General features: G+C 33.4%; 1 protein-coding gene across 1 annotated transcript; it reads left to right on the forward strand.

The window, feature by feature from the left end:
• On the forward strand, nt 1-14446 carry LOC143074088 (ryncolin-1-like). The gene is made up of 4 exons (XM_076249635.1): nt 1-66; nt 7179-7352; nt 8716-8812; nt 14199-14446. The coding sequence occupies exons 1-4, from the start codon at nt 1-3 to the stop codon at nt 14444-14446; spliced, it is 585 nt and encodes a 194-aa protein (XP_076105750.1).
• Nucleotides 14447-16369: the final 1923 nt, after the last annotated feature.

Consider the following 16369-nt stretch of genomic DNA (forward strand, 5'->3'; position numbering starts at 1 on the left):
ATGATTAATGGAACATTGGAAGATGTAGAAGGTTGCATTTATAGTGAAATATCAACTTGGCCAAAGGTAAGATTGTATATTGTGTCATAACTATCGTGAAGTATACTAAAGGGACATTCAAACTCATAGTCGAAAACAAACATAGAACACCATGGCAAAAACAATGAATAAAATGTGAACGACAGACGTGCGTTTCGTGTACAAAAGACTCATCAGTGACACTTAATTCAAAAAGTAAAAAAGGTTGAATAAAGCAAGAATGTGAGCATTGAGGAACAAAACTCCGAAATATTTTGTCAAATACAGCTCAGATAATCTACTCATGAGGTAGAAAATCCATAATATTTCGAAAAATTCAAAGTTTTGTAAATAGTTAATGATCATATCAATGATGACTACTGAGATGGTGATACCCTCGGGGAGAAACCTCCACAAGCAGCGCATTGACCCAATGATTTTATATCTTATCATATATACCAGGATACCAGGATTAAAATTTTGTAAGCCATAATTGTATATCGTTGTTTCTGCCAGTCACTTGCAGGAGTTTGTGCTGACCACAATTGTACAGCAGGAAGAAAGTGTGTTAAAGATGGTAATGGGGGAGTCAAGTGTATTGCTGCTTGTAAGTTTGAATACAGTTCATGCTGAAAGGTTTGATAGAGGCAATTAATTAATCAGCCCATTTTCAAACATTGCCTAATGTGTCTGTCCTTTAAAAAATGGATTCATCATAAATAAATAGGAAGATTAAAAATGATACTTAAAGGTAACACGCTACCGAATAACGTTACGCCACGAGTTATCGTTCCTGACGTTATTGAATAACGTTCACACATACCAGTCAATGCATAGATAGATATGGGTCTGGATAGGGTTTATAGAATATTATCCCCAGCTTAGTATATATCTAGGATTTTGATTGGTTAACGCACGTCGTTACAAAACCCATAGCCTCTGGGTGTTGCTAACCCATATCCCCGGACGTTGCTAACCATTATCCCGGGGAACTTCACGCAAGTTTTCCTTATTTCAATGGTTAGCTCATGGTTGCTCCTTGTCAAATATTGAATTCTGTAGATTATTCATGATGTCTGTAATTAAATATTGAATTCATTAACGATTTTGTCCTATTATGCCGATCGTTTACATTCATTTCATTAAATGCATCACTTGTCTGCCACATTTTCAAGGAATGGGACTACTGACCTAGCTATGCAAATGACCCACGTTGACGTCACACCATCTATGACGTAACTCACACAACATTGAGCGCCAAATTTGACTCAATCCAGTTTCTCGGTCTCCGTATTAAAAACTTCTTATATTTGACTACCTGTAGGGTTCTACCAAAGGTAGTACCCTACACCCCGTAAAAAATATGTAAAATTTCCAAATTTCAATAAAACTTTTTTAGATAATGAAAAAAAACGTTGTTTTCACGTTACACTTTGTACCCGAATTTCCCTAAAACTCGCCCGATTCGGACTAAGACCGGGGATAAATTCGTTATCTACGTTCATATCCGTAGATATGGGTATTTTAACACCCTTCAGTACCCTGTACACCCTTCGGCTGCGCCTCAGGGTGTTAAAATACCCATATCTACGGATATGAACGTAGATAACTTATAATAAATAGTCGACAAATAAAAACTGCGAAATGAAAGACAAAACAATAAGACGTGTTTCAAGTTTTTCACAATTCAAATTCAAAATTCAAAACTAAATATGACAACAATCCATACATTAATACTGATATACATTGTATATCATGCCGACCGAATGTATTGTGATAGCATTATGATACAATTTAAATCTCAAATGTCAAAAGTCAAATACAAGATGCTCAGTGACACGTGGCATTATCATACCCTTCTCTTAAAACGATTCATTGCAGATAAAACATTCACATTACAACATGGTAGTACTCACTTTATTTCTATATTGTCGGTGTAATTATATTGTAGCTATAAAGTGCCCCAAAATGACCAGTGTAAAACCATTCAAACATGAAAACCAACGACCTAATCTATATAAAAAAACGAAAAACACTTATGAACCACAACAACAAACGACTAACACAGAACAACAGGTTCCTGACTTCGGACAGGTGCAAACAAATGCAGAGGGTTTAAACGTTTTCAGAATTATCAATGCCTAACAAAATGATTGATGGTTCTCGTATTGAGATAAAAGGAACGCACACACACACATACGTTGTCGCGAGCTTTCGGGTGAGTTTGTCTTCCATATTGTTATATACGTTTGTCAAAAGACTTAGTTGTACTCTGTTGATAATTTTAATGTCCCATTATTTGGAGGACCTAAAATTTATATAAACAATTATGTAACAATAGGTAAATTAAACTGCAGCTTCAGTCTGTCACCAATTTTGGACTTTCTGTAGTCGGTTTTTTTTTTTTGGATTCGGCCATCACTTATGCATGCGTTTTTTGTAAATGAAATGTGCAACTGGCAAACACAATTCTAATCCTATTTTCTATGATGCAATTTTTTCATAAATTTGACCCCTGTGATTAGCAATTTATACTTAAATTGGTAATATGCTTCTACTTCTATCATTAATTTTCACAACGTCCGAAATGTTCTTAAACATGTGTGAAATAAAGATTCAATTACACAGTTATGTTCCTTGTTAATTCTTCGAAAGACTTTGAAAACTATGATAACTATCCACAATGGATTTTCATATTTAGAACGAGAAAAAATATCACAAGACTTGCTAGGTATGCTCAGCATATTGATGTGACTAAAAAATCAGGATATCTTGCGTCGGAGCAGAAACAAACCAACCACTGACCCGTGAAAGAGTTGTTGCAAGGGTTCTTTAACATGTATGACATGAAACCGAAATTCACACGTAACGTGCATACAAATAGGGCTCTTCGCGGTTAGTTCGGCCATATTGGATAGCGGGCAGATTTTTTAGAAAGAGGTGGAAATAGTATGAAAGTAATGGAAATTCTATGTGTGTTTCCAAGCAACTGCTCTGTTTTAATGATGTTTTCCCGTATTTTTCACACTATTTTCACCTCCATTATGAAAATCTGCCCCTATCCAATATGGCCGAACTAACCGTGAAGAGCCCTATTGAAGATTCATTAACAATGCAGACACACCTGTCATAGACGTTAACGGTTAATGAACAAGAAAAGAAATGGCTTGATTCCGTGAAACATACTTTTCAGTGCTATAAACATTTTATTCTGTCAATCAGGTGAAGAAATATGTACAATTTTCTACTTCTTACAGACTGTGAAACTTTGTTGCCAGATATATATGAAGCTGTGAGCATAGAAACATTTGGCTTATATAAAAATCTTGGAACCGGAAATAAATTTAAATGCAATGACGGGTTTGCTTTGATAGGACGTCCGTATGCTGTCTGTACGTACCACGGAGAATGGGCAGTATTGTTTAACTGTATAGAAGAAGGTTAGTTTTGGTTTACTGTGGAGTACTTTTATTTGTGGGGTACCAATTTTCGTTGTTTTCGTGGATGACTTTATCCACGAATGTAAGTGTCCAACGAAATAAAACAACCTTTGTCCAAATCAAGACATAGAAATATCCCCATGTAGGTTTGACTACTTATATGATCTAGAAAGCATATTGAATATCGCCGAACTGTCTGAGAATACTACAATGAACGGAGTAGTCACAGAGCAAATGCACTATAAACTACAACTGCAGACAGGATTGTACTCATTACATCTTTAAAAACGTAAACTGTCCAACTTTTGATCTTTTAATTCTCATAACAAAATATTTTTGATCAATTAAAGTTAGATTCCTGGCATTGATATTCTATGATAAAGTGTTCATTTCATGGCCTCATAGTTCATGTACGTATTTGAAATAATAATTTCATGCTGGGCTTGCTTTTGATATCTATTACAGACAGAAATGAACTAATAAAAAAATAGTGTAAACGAAAAAATATTGAGAGAGGGACAAAACTTGACATTTTTACATTTGATATACTACTATAATATAGATTCTAAAATTGAGATTGAAAAGGAGGAATGTGTCAAAGAGACAACAATCCGACCAAAGAGGAGAAAACAGACGAATTTGCCCATTGTTGATAACTATTTTGGTAGTTTTCATAAAAGGCAAGCATGCTATCAAACAAAACATTCCACAAATAACGGAAAAAATATGGCCCACAAAAAAATTTATATGATTCATGATAATGTAATAAATTTCTAGTATACGACACATGATTGTTCATTTAGAAAACGAGGTGTCATCTCGTATCCTTCTTTAATAACAAAATATATATAAAACCACTGTCTGTTACTATATACTATTGCTATTAAATTGCAGTTCAAATATTATATTTTATGCTACATGTAGCCTATTTCCTATTTAAATTTTTCCTTTTGGAAGGTGAATTTTCTTCAACTTTTTTTAACGTTGTGTATATGTACGTGCGTGTCTGAAGTTTCTAAAACTCCTTGAACGTAATTTATGTACAACTGGTGAATTATTAAGTATGGGATTTCGTTAACCTAAATAAAATAAAACTTTTACTAAATTCTATCGATAATTTAAAAAATAAAGTATGATTAGAATGGTTGTGAACAAAATAAAGTATGATTAGAATGGTTGTACATGTAGAATTCTTGTAAGTACACTTGTACTGCGTAACCCACTCAAGTGTCCGTAAATTTATACTTTGCATACGCTTGTTCCTAAAGTTAATTAAGTTAACACCGTTTGAGAAAAATCTGTCAATTTTATTCTTATTTTTAATTTTAGTTCTTATATATGTTTTGAAGTTTAGTGTGACGTCCATTTTTACTGAACTAGTGCACAATTTCATTAAGGGGCCAGCTAAAGACCACCGCTGGGTGCGGGATTTTCTTGCTGCTTTGAAGACGTCTTAGTGGCCTTCGGCTGTTGTCTGCACTTTGTGCAGGTTGTTGTCTCTTTGTCACATCTTCATTTTCATTCTCAATTTTATGTTAACATTGTTTTTGTTTTTTTAGAATAAAACATAACTAGATATATATTGCTTTAAATGTATAGATTTTAGTACTCTTGATTCTGAGTCTTGTTGATACTGGTTACTTATACACTGGCATTTCACATGGTCATGTGTTTCTCAGAGTGTTAATGACGTTTTTACACTACATTCGTTGAATACATACTAACTGATACCTTAGTGTCAAAGAACATGAGATATTTTTCAGTAGTAATTGGCTTTGAACTAGATATAAGAAGATGTGGTATGAATGTCAATAAAAAAAAACTCTGACTTTTGTCTATTTTGTTTTATGTAAGACCAGTTGCAACTATTTTAACTGTTTATTCTCATGGTGTGCAGTACCCCACCAATGTTAGTTGTTAGAGGTGTGTTGAGCGCTAACAAACGTGTTTAAAAACACCACGCCATATTATGTATTTGCCTTTCCAAAGTCAAGCGCATGCAATTCAGTGGTTTTCTTTGGTTCCTCTCTGTCGTATTTGTTTTTCGTGAATCATTTTGTTATAAAGTAGGCGTATCATTTTTTCAATTGAATGGTAGACAATTGGCATAGTATCATTAGTTGGCATACAACGTCATCGTTATAAAGTAGGCTTATCATTTATTCCTTAGAATGGTAGACAATTGGCATAGTACCATTAGTTGGCATACGACGTCATCGTTATAAAGTAGGCGTATCATTTATTCGTTAGAATGGTAGACAATTGGCATAGTATCAATAGTTGGCATACGACGTCATCGTTATAAAGTAGGCGTATCATTTATTCGTTAGAATGGTAGACAATGGACATAGTATCCTTGGTTGGCATACGACGTCATCGTTATAAAGTAGGCGTATCATTTATTCGTTAGAATGGTCGACAATGGGCATAGTATCAATAGTTGGCATACGACGTCATCGTTATAAAGTAGGCGTATCATTTATTCGTTAGAATGGTAGACAATGGACATAGTATCCTTGGTTGGCATACAACGTCATCGTTATAAAGTAGGCTTATCATTTATTCGTTAGAATGGTAGACAATTGGCATAGTATCAATAGTTGGCATACAACGTCATCGTTATAAAGTAGGCTTATCATTTATTCGTTAGAATGGTAGACAATTGGCATAGTATCATTAGTTGGCATACGACGTCATCGTTATAAAGTAGGCGTATCATTTATTCGTTAGAATGGTAGACAATGGACATAGTATCCTTGGTTGGCATACGACGTCATCGTCCGTTATGTTGAACAAAATTTATCTCATCTTGAAACTACTAGGACAAATAAACCAACCATTTTCACAGTCACTTTTTAGGTTTTTACTTATCATAGATAATTCTTGTCAACCAAACTTCAACTTTTGTATTATCAAAAACAAGGTAGTGAAAATCTGACAGTGACAGATATGTTCAAAATATTAAGACATTTACATTGTACATGAAAATTGTAATACAACTTCTCATATGACTTACTCGCCAATTTTTTGGGCGTTTTTTACGATTATCTCAAACCTTTGATAGATAGAGAAAAACTTTGAATTGCAAAAATGAACTCAAAAGGTAAAATATACAAATAAGTTGAATTGCCGAAATAGTTGCCCACTTCTTTAAAGTAGGACTTTTAAATGATTTGTGTGTGTTGCCTATCATTTTACGACTATAGTACATGTAGATATAGTCCATAGATGAAATCTTTTCTGTTTTTTTACGCTATCATATTTATGTGATTCTATACATAAGCGAACAGTAGATAACCGCTGTTCAGTAGTCATAAATCGATTATTAAGCGAAAACAAAGACATACCGAAATTTTAAATTATCAGTACAAATTGTCAAATAATGACTTCAATGACGATTTTTTATCAATTTATTGTGGATTATGGTAAAGTGTACAGAAGATAGGAAACACTGTAACCGAAAAAGGTATCTACAATTCAAGAAAAAGACATTTTTATTTGAATTATATTCTAGCCTACAATGATCGAGTGAGCCGTTGTTGACGAGACACACAGACCTGTGTAAGCGACACAGGATATTACGAGCCTTTAGTTCGTGTCCGTGCCATCTACACAAGGACTACATAATCTGCAGCATGAACCGATCGAAAAATAATAGATAATGTCACACAATGTTAAAACAATAAAACCAAGATGTATTTGGTTGTAATATAGTCATAGAAAATTGACAATACCTTAACCTTTTTTATTCGCCATTTGAAAGCTCTGTATCCACTACGTGATTGTTCTGATCTACCACGTCGATTTGGATCCGGGGTTTACAGAATTCATCCAACGGCATCTACAAAGTTCAAGGTCTATTGTGAAATGGAAACAGATGATGGCGGTTGGACAGTAAGTTAACCAATCACTAGCTATGTAATACTGGCAGTTTGAAGCATGCAACGCGCGGGAAATTAATTACGGAAGAAAAATAAATAATAATAAAAAAAAGTCCGGGAAAATTTCCGAAATTTTCATTCGATTTATGAACTCAAAATTGTTAACTTTTTTTTCAGACTTTTTTAAATCCACGCATTTGCGCAGAAATCTACTTCCTTTTTCGGTCGTTTGCATGAGACGTGAATAAAATATATATTTATCAGTGTAGTAAAATATAGGATCGGAACTCAATACTAATTCATTTTTAATAATTATTAATTATGAAAAAAACATTACCTGGTGAAAGCGTTTCTTTATTTACATTGAAAATGACGTCATAACTTAAATAACGTCATAACTAAATCCCTAACAACAGAACATCGAAAACGTTACGGTCTTTCCGTTCCTTTTATTTACATGTTTGAATAAAAAAAATCATACAGACTTTGTCCCAATATACAGGTAATGCCGGCCTCATATTATTTTCTTGTCCTTGTCTATTTTTGATTAAATATGTGTGATTGTTAAACTTAGTTTTTTTGCTGAGTTTTTATTATCATTTTTCATTTATAATATACCGACTATGATTGTTTCCATTAATATAGTTCTAACTTCCAGCTGCTCTCTTTAAATATGTAAAAACACATATGAAAGATAACACTAATAAATGTAGTGCTTTTGCTACATTCACGTATGTTAGAAGGAAAGAAAATTTATATATCAATTGTGATGATATTAGAAAATGTATCAGCAGTTTCTCTGGAATGATTTAAACAACAACAGGCATTCTTTATTACGTATACTATTGTTTATTATTTGATATTTCTTTTCCAACATATGTATTTTTCGCTTTTTCTGTGTTGATATTTATTGTATATAGATATAAGAAGATATCACGGAAGCGTATTAGGACGATTCTTTTTTTTCAACTTTAATCTTGGAACTATCAACTTTAATCTTATTATCAATAATTTCAAGATTAAAGTTTGAAATTTCAAGATTAAACTTGACAAACCAAGATTAAAGTTGGAAGTTCCAAGATTAAAGTTAAAATTTAAAATATTAAAGTTGATAATTCCAAGATTAATGTTGATAATTCCAAGATTATTATTGATAATTCCAATATAAATACTCGATACTTCCAAGATCACATTTGGAAATTCCAAGATTAAAGTTGATAATTCCAATATTAATTTTGTTTATGCTGCTATGTGCAATGTCTGTCTTGGTTAACACATAAACGCTTATAAACCACCGTTGATTTTTATCAGGCAACTACTGTTATTTCAATTGAAATCCTTATTTTAGTGTAAATTCAATATTTAACATTTTAAAGGTAATCCAAAGTAGATTAGATGGCAGTACAAACTTTTACAAAGGATGGACTGCTTATGAAGACGGTTTTGGGAATCTTGAACATGAGTTTTGGCTAGGTATATTTTTTGTTATCCCTATTGTTATATTTTATACAAAACTTATACAGAATATTTTTAAATGAAATGTAAATATTTAGTAAATGATCTTTATAATTATCAAAGGTACCAGGATTATAATTTAATACGCCAGACGCTCGTTTCGTCTACATAAGACTCATCAGTGACGCTCAGATCAAAATAATAATAAAGCCAAACAAGTGCAAATTTGTAGAGCATTGAGGACCAAAAATTCCAAAATGGTGTGCCAAATACATATAAGGTAATCTATTCCTGGGATGAGAAAATCCTTAGTTTTTCAAAAATTTTAAAGTTTTGTAACAGGAAATTTATATAAATGACCATATATTTGATATTCATGTCAACACTGAAGTGCTGACTACTGGTCTGGTGATACCATCGGGGACGAAACGTCCACCAGCAGTGGCATCGACCCAGTGGTGTAAATAATTATCAAAGGTCCCAGGATTATAACTTTATACGCCAGATGCGCGTTTCGTCTACATAAGACTCATCAGTGACGCTCAGATCAAAATGATAATTAAGCCAAACAAGTACAAATTGAAGAGCATTGATGACTAAAAATTCTAAAATGGTGTGCCACATAAATCTAAGGTAATCTATTCATGGGATGAGAAAATCCTTAGTTTTTCGAAAAAATTTTTAACAGGAAATTTATAAAAATGACCATATAATTATTGATATTCATGTCAACACCGAATTGCTGACTACTGGGCTGGTGATACCATCGGGGACGAAACGTCCACCAGCAGTGGAATCGACCCAGTGGTGTAAATAATTATCAGGTACCAGGATTATAATTTAATACGCCAGACGCGCGTTTCGTCTACATCAGACTCATCAGTGACGTTCAGATCAAAATAATAATCAAGCAAAACAAGTACATAAATGTTCAATAAAATTAAACAGGACGTCATTGTCAGTTGTCGTTTATCATGATTACACCGTCATCATTTTGTATTTCATTATCAAATTATTTGATTGAATGCCACATAGAATATTATAGTTTTTTCGTTGTGTGTGTGTGTGTGTGTGTGTGTGTGTGTGTGTGTGTGTGATTTATTAATGAATTTAAAAAATCAATTATGTTAATACATGCCGAACTATTCAAGATAAATGGAAACATACACCCTGTGTTTTTTGTTAGATGTATGTATATTGCACTGTTAGACCACTGTTCTAGGTGAGGGTAGGCTTAGGGCTTTCAAACGAATTTAACCCGCTACATTTTATTATATGACTGTCCGAAGTTAGGAGCCTGCAATTGAGTTTTTGTCCAGTTTTGCGGTTTTTCATATATATTTTTTCGTTTATTCTTTTGCAAACAAACTAGTCGAATTAGTCTTATAATCCTGGTACCTTTGATAACTGTTAATCACATTCTTGGTGTGCCTTTACCAAATCAGGACCATGTAACTTAGTGGTTGTCGTTTGATGTTGTGTAACATATTTATTTTCGTTCATTTTTTAATTAATAAATAGATTAGGCCGTTAGTTTTGTCGTTTAAACCGTTTTACATTTGTCATTTGGAGAATTTTATAGCTGACTGTGTGGTATGGGCTTTTATTATTATTGAAGGCCGTATGGTGACCTATAGTTGTTAATTTCTGTATCAGTTGGTCTTGGGAGAATTGTCTCATTGGCACGTCTTCTTATTTTCATATTAATTCCGTACACTATTAACTGCTCAGAGTCTGAATTGATCAGTTTTTGTGCTCGATCAGTAAAGTCGAGAACATATTTTACTCGACCCGACTCGACCTTATCTCGACAGCACTTAACTGTACTAATGTGAACTCGACTTGATAATTTAATATGTTAAGAAATATCATTACTTCTGAGTCTTATTATCGTAAAACTGATGTATTTGTTTGGTTTATTTTTATCAGACAAAAAATAGATTGAAAAAAAAACGAGCAAATAACACAAACCTCATTAACAACCTGAAAATTGACTCAGGTATTGCTGAAGGTCAAGGATTACCTGTTCATAAGGGACAAACGTCGAATTACTACAGTAAAATCAATTCATGGAACATATCGGGTGATTGACTGAATGCAATTTCCTTTGTCTAACATAATGACTTTATTACTAATTTATTAACAATCAGTACATGCAACTTCTCTAACAAATATTAAAGTAAAGATAAAAATATGTGAATGGGTAGAAATCGATAGTTAGGAGTGAACTGTGTTACTGTTGAAGAATTAAAAAAGAGCCTGCTCTACTAGTTGCACCCGTCATGATGCTCAGTATACTTCAAATTTTAGCTAAAAAGTTCAATCGGTGCTTTTATTGTTGATTAAAAAATTGATGGAACTGTGTTTCAAACAAGTACATGAAGTAGAACATACTGTCATAGCCGAAAAATATCGAGTGCTATTTACATGGTAAAATATAATTTACAGGAAATGCAAAAATTCACAATATAGTCTCAACTGGTGAATACGAACTTCGAGTAGATTTGGGGGATTTTGAAGGAAATAGTGCTTGGGCTACATACACTAAATTCTACATCGGAGACGCAACAACAAACTATAGATTGGAAATAAGTGGTTACATGGCGTCCAGTACTGCCGGTGAGTCTAACCTTGTGTTAAGAATTGTGTTTAAATAAAGTTGAGAATTGTAAGAGCAGAAAACAGCCTAAGATTATAAATGAGTCTTCAACACAGCGAGGCGGGTTTCAGTTGGCCCCTTAACACAAACCTAGTTTTTATCTGTACACTTAGATATCTCGAATCGATTTAAAAAAACACTTACGACTAAGATTGGTCGAAAGTCTACTGAGATGTTCATGCCTTACTTCTAATTTTTAGAAGCTGTATACTACCGAAAACATAAATCCTTAATAAACTCTTCATAGATACCAGGATAAAAATTTGTATTTACGCCATACGCGCGTTTTGTCTATAAAAGAATCATCAGTGACGCTCAAATCCAAAAAAGTTAAACTATACTTTTTTCTATACAGTGAATCGCTATTCAAACGAGGTTCGAGATCAAGAAAAATATAGAATATGCAAACATTTATACAGTCGAAAAATAATTTTGAAAATATCTTTTATTTCTCCTACAAATATTACTAGAGCAGAAAAGGAAACATATATGCCACACTTTGCTCATCTAGCCCAAAGGGCCACGTATGTTCATGACATCACTTGGCATCTATAGTCAGTTGTCATCGTCTGTCGTCATCTTTTGCCGTCGTCTTCGTCAACCATTTCAATAATATGTTCCTGAAACTACTGGACCAATTACTTTCAAATATAAATAAATGCTCCGTAGTATATTTCGTTATAACTTTGTATACAAAGTTCTGATCCATAAACAAACATGGCGGCCATGGCAAAACAACGAATATAAGAACTCGAACACCTAAAGCATTAAGAGCAAATCTGCCGTGGGGTACAAATATGCAATTGGTCAAGATCTCTCAGCTTTGAAATTTTCAGACGAACCACACAACCCTTTTTTTTGGGTTGCTGCCACTGAATTTGTAATTTTAATGAAATTGTGGTTGTGTTTTCGCTTTAAGTGTTCGAATCCGTGAAGTTGCCACAGTGGCTGCAGTCGGACTACCATATCATCAGCCTGTCAACTCTGAGGTAGTGAGTTCTAACCAATGACATATTGCGTAAGATTTCAATCTGAATTGACAAGGATTTTTAGTTTTTCTACCGACGTTCGGAGGTTCTCTCTTTGTACTTCATTCATCAATAAAAAATGACCAATTCGAACTAGCGCAAAACTTATGAAAGTTGCATTATACACCAATCAATCAATGAATCAATCAATCGTGGGTCAATCGCCATTCGGGTCAGACCATTGACCTTACAATTTGCTGCTTCTCGAATATTTGTGAGTAAGAGCAGAGACAGATCGACTATTAATTCAAATAATGTTCAGAGTATGGCGACGTCTCTATGTGAACTATTACCTTGTGAACTAGAGCATTAAAATGCGTGTTGGTCTAGTACACTATGCCATTAACATGAATAATTTGCCAGTGGACCTTAAACAGCCACCATTTATCTACGTCTTTTTTTTTTTGTTTCTCTTTTCTAAACTTAAAGTAATAAAAAGATTAGCTAACTTTTGTCTATTCTGTTAAACTCATTTATGTAAACCCTAATACCAGTTGAACAGTAACAGACAGAAGTTCGTTGTTTCTTACGTTAAAAAATATAAATTACACAACTGCAACAAGTGTATTACGATATTTCTCCACTCGAGGCAGTTTAATTTTTAAAGCGCGAGGCTTGCTGAGCTTTTTAAATATTTAAATTTTACTGTTGAGAGTGGGGAAATATCGTAATACACGAGGTATAGAAGTGGAATGAGTTTCTCTAATGAATTTTATCCTTTCTTTTCAAAGATTTGCAGAAACTAAGTTCTTTATACGTAACGCCATTGGGAATGGTCGCCTTTTATCAGGACTTACAATTAGAAATTCAGAAGAAATCGAAAAAAATTAAACGTCATAATTAAATTTCCAACACACATTTGCTGATTACAGATATCTCATTAGTTACGAAAAATGTGTTTCTTAAACCGCTTCCGCTAATTCCGTCAAAAAAGATTTTTTTAAATTTTTATTTTACTTTTTATGTATATTTTTTTTATTTTTTTAATGTCTATTTCTAATATATTCAAGCTTTGATGGTGTTTGGTATTCCTATAAATTTTTACTTCGGTTCTATAAACTATGACATTGTCTGAATAACACAATTATTTGTTTTTGTAAAAAATATTTCCATTTAAACTGTATTCCTTACAACAAACTTATTTTCATTTGTGTGTGTACATTATTTTATTTGGTGACATTTTGTTCAATTTTGTTGTCGTGAAATTATTAAACATATAACCCCTTGTTTTATTGATTTTGTAATCACATCGTGTCATAGATCAAATTTATCCATTCAGTGTATGTTCACTTGTGTTAATATGACTTTTGATTGAGTTAAGCGATTTCAATTGCAATTTTATAGTATACTATTAAAAGACTTAAACCCGCTGCATTTGTTTGCACATGTCCTTAGTCAGGAAAGGGTTGTTCAGAAGTTGTCTGTTGTTGATATGGTTTCTCGTTTCTCGGTTTTTTTAGATTATACCGTTGTTTTTTACGTTTAAATGGATTCACACATGTTATTTTGCGGGCCTTTATAGCTTGCTATCCGTTGTGAGCCGTACTCCGTGTTGAAAACCGTACTTTGACCTAAAATGGTTTACTTTTACAGATTGTGAATTGGATGAGAGAGCTGTCTCTTTGGCACTTATACCACACCTTCTTATTTCAATTGATCATGGGGAAATGAAACAGAAACATACTGATATTATTATAACATATTTGTTTCTATTTAGGAGATAGCCTTACATACCATAACGGAAATATGTTTTCTACGTACGACAGAGATAATGATATACATCTGGGAAATTGTGCAGTTGCGTATGAAGGAGCTTGGTGGTACCAAAAATGTCATCAATCTAATCTAAATGGAGCTTACCTATCGGGGTGGAAGTCATCTGCCGCTGATGGGGTCATATGGCTTGGTTGGAAAGGATACTATTATTCCCTAAAATCAACAAGACTAATGATAAAGAAACTGTGATCACCTGACGTTATCACATGGTTTCAAAAAAACAATCACATTTTTGAAAGAAATAATAATAGACTTATTTTCAAATTGGGTTTGGGAGGTCCGTGTTTTAAATAAATGGCGGATAATATTTGACATGCAGTGCTGTAAGAATCATTTCTATTGTTTCAAAACCGTTAACAGTTGAGGAACTATCGATACATTATTAATTTGCTGTTGTACACAGAAAACTTTGGATTCCTTTTTTTTGTTGTTGCTTTTATCATTTCATAATTATAATATTCTCTAGATGTGATATTTACCTGAAGAATTGAATTAACATTTTGCTCCAATTCACTATTGAAACTATAGCAAAAATAGAGGTAAGGCACTCATACTACACTGCTTGCTATTGTATGTATCATTGTCATTTTGCTTTGTTTCTTCTGTTAGTTTTTCTGACATCGGATTCGGACTTCTTTTAATATGAGATTTACTGTGCGTATTAATGTGTGTTTCTATATCCTACATCGGCTAGATGTATAGGGGGAGGGTTGGAACCCCGTCGTATTTTTGCGCCTATCCAAAGCCAGAAGCTTCTGGCTTTTGTTAGCCTTGTGTGTTGTTTTAAATTTTTAGTTCATGTATAAAATTGAGAATGGAAATGGGGAATGTGTCAAAGAGACAACAACCCGACCAAATAAAAAACAACAGCAGAAGGTCACCAACAGGTCTTCAATGTAGCGAGAAATTCCCGCACCCGGAGGCGTCCTTCAGCTGGCCCCTAAACAAATATATACTAGTCCAGTGATAATGAACGCCATACTAATTTCCAAATTGTACACAAGAAACTAAAATTAAAATAATACATGACTAACAAAGGCCAGAGGCTCCTGACTTGGGACAGGCGCAAAAATGCGGCGGGGTTAAACATGTTTGTGAGATCTCAACCCTCCCCCTATACCTCTAACCAATGTAGAAAAGTAAACGCATAACAATACGCACATTAAAATTTAGTTCAAGAGAAGTCCGAGTCTGATGTCAGAAGATGTAACCAAAGAAAATAAACAAAATGACAATAATACATAAATAACAACTGCAGACTACTAGCAGTTAACTGACATGCCAGCTCCAGACTTCAATTAAACTGACTAAAAGATGTGTTTGAGTTTAGAATGACGTCCATTTTCACTGATTAAGTACACATTTTTGTTTAGGGCTAGTTGAGGCTCACCTCCGGGTATGAATTTTCTCGTTGCGCTGAAGACACATTGATGTCCTTCGGCTGTTATCTGCTCTTTGTTCGGGTGGTTGGCTCCTTGACTAAACTCAATTTCCAATTTCAATTTTTAAATAAAACACAATGAATGCAACGATCTCCCTGGGAAAATGTTTTAAAGAAAAAAAAACAATTAGTTACTTCTGTTCAAAAATATCAAAAAAATAAATTAAAAAGTTACCTATCTTTGGAAACACAATAAAACAAATGACGATGTTAACTAATGATTTATTTTGGGAAATTTGATCATTTTCTCTAGTATGAAAATAACTCGTTAATTGAATGTCGATGTTGTCAAATGTAAGTCTTCCCTTCTATAAATAAAGCAATTTATTCGGTTTAAACTCTTTGGAACTCCGTTGAACTCAAATCTAACAGTGACTATCAACATCAATGAATTCACAAGCATCTTTATAAGAGAGAATACATGGCACTTGACCACTCAACTTCTTAAAACACTATATAGACTAATTCTAGTCACTGGAGATGTCATCATCTCAGTAGTCAGTACTTATTATTTTTTTCATATTTTGCTGACGTTACTGTCTGCTTATCCAAACATAAATTGTACGATCTTTGTTGTTTTGTTATAACACCAGTATTTACACGATACATATTTGAAACTTTATGTGAAACTGCTTACGCCAAGGATATCTAGTCTACTTTAATTTGTTTTT

This window comes from Mytilus galloprovincialis, chromosome 5 (assembly GCF_965363235.1).
Source record: "Mytilus galloprovincialis chromosome 5, xbMytGall1.hap1.1, whole genome shotgun sequence".
Classification (NCBI taxonomy): domain Eukaryota; kingdom Metazoa; phylum Mollusca; class Bivalvia; order Mytilida; family Mytilidae; genus Mytilus; species Mytilus galloprovincialis.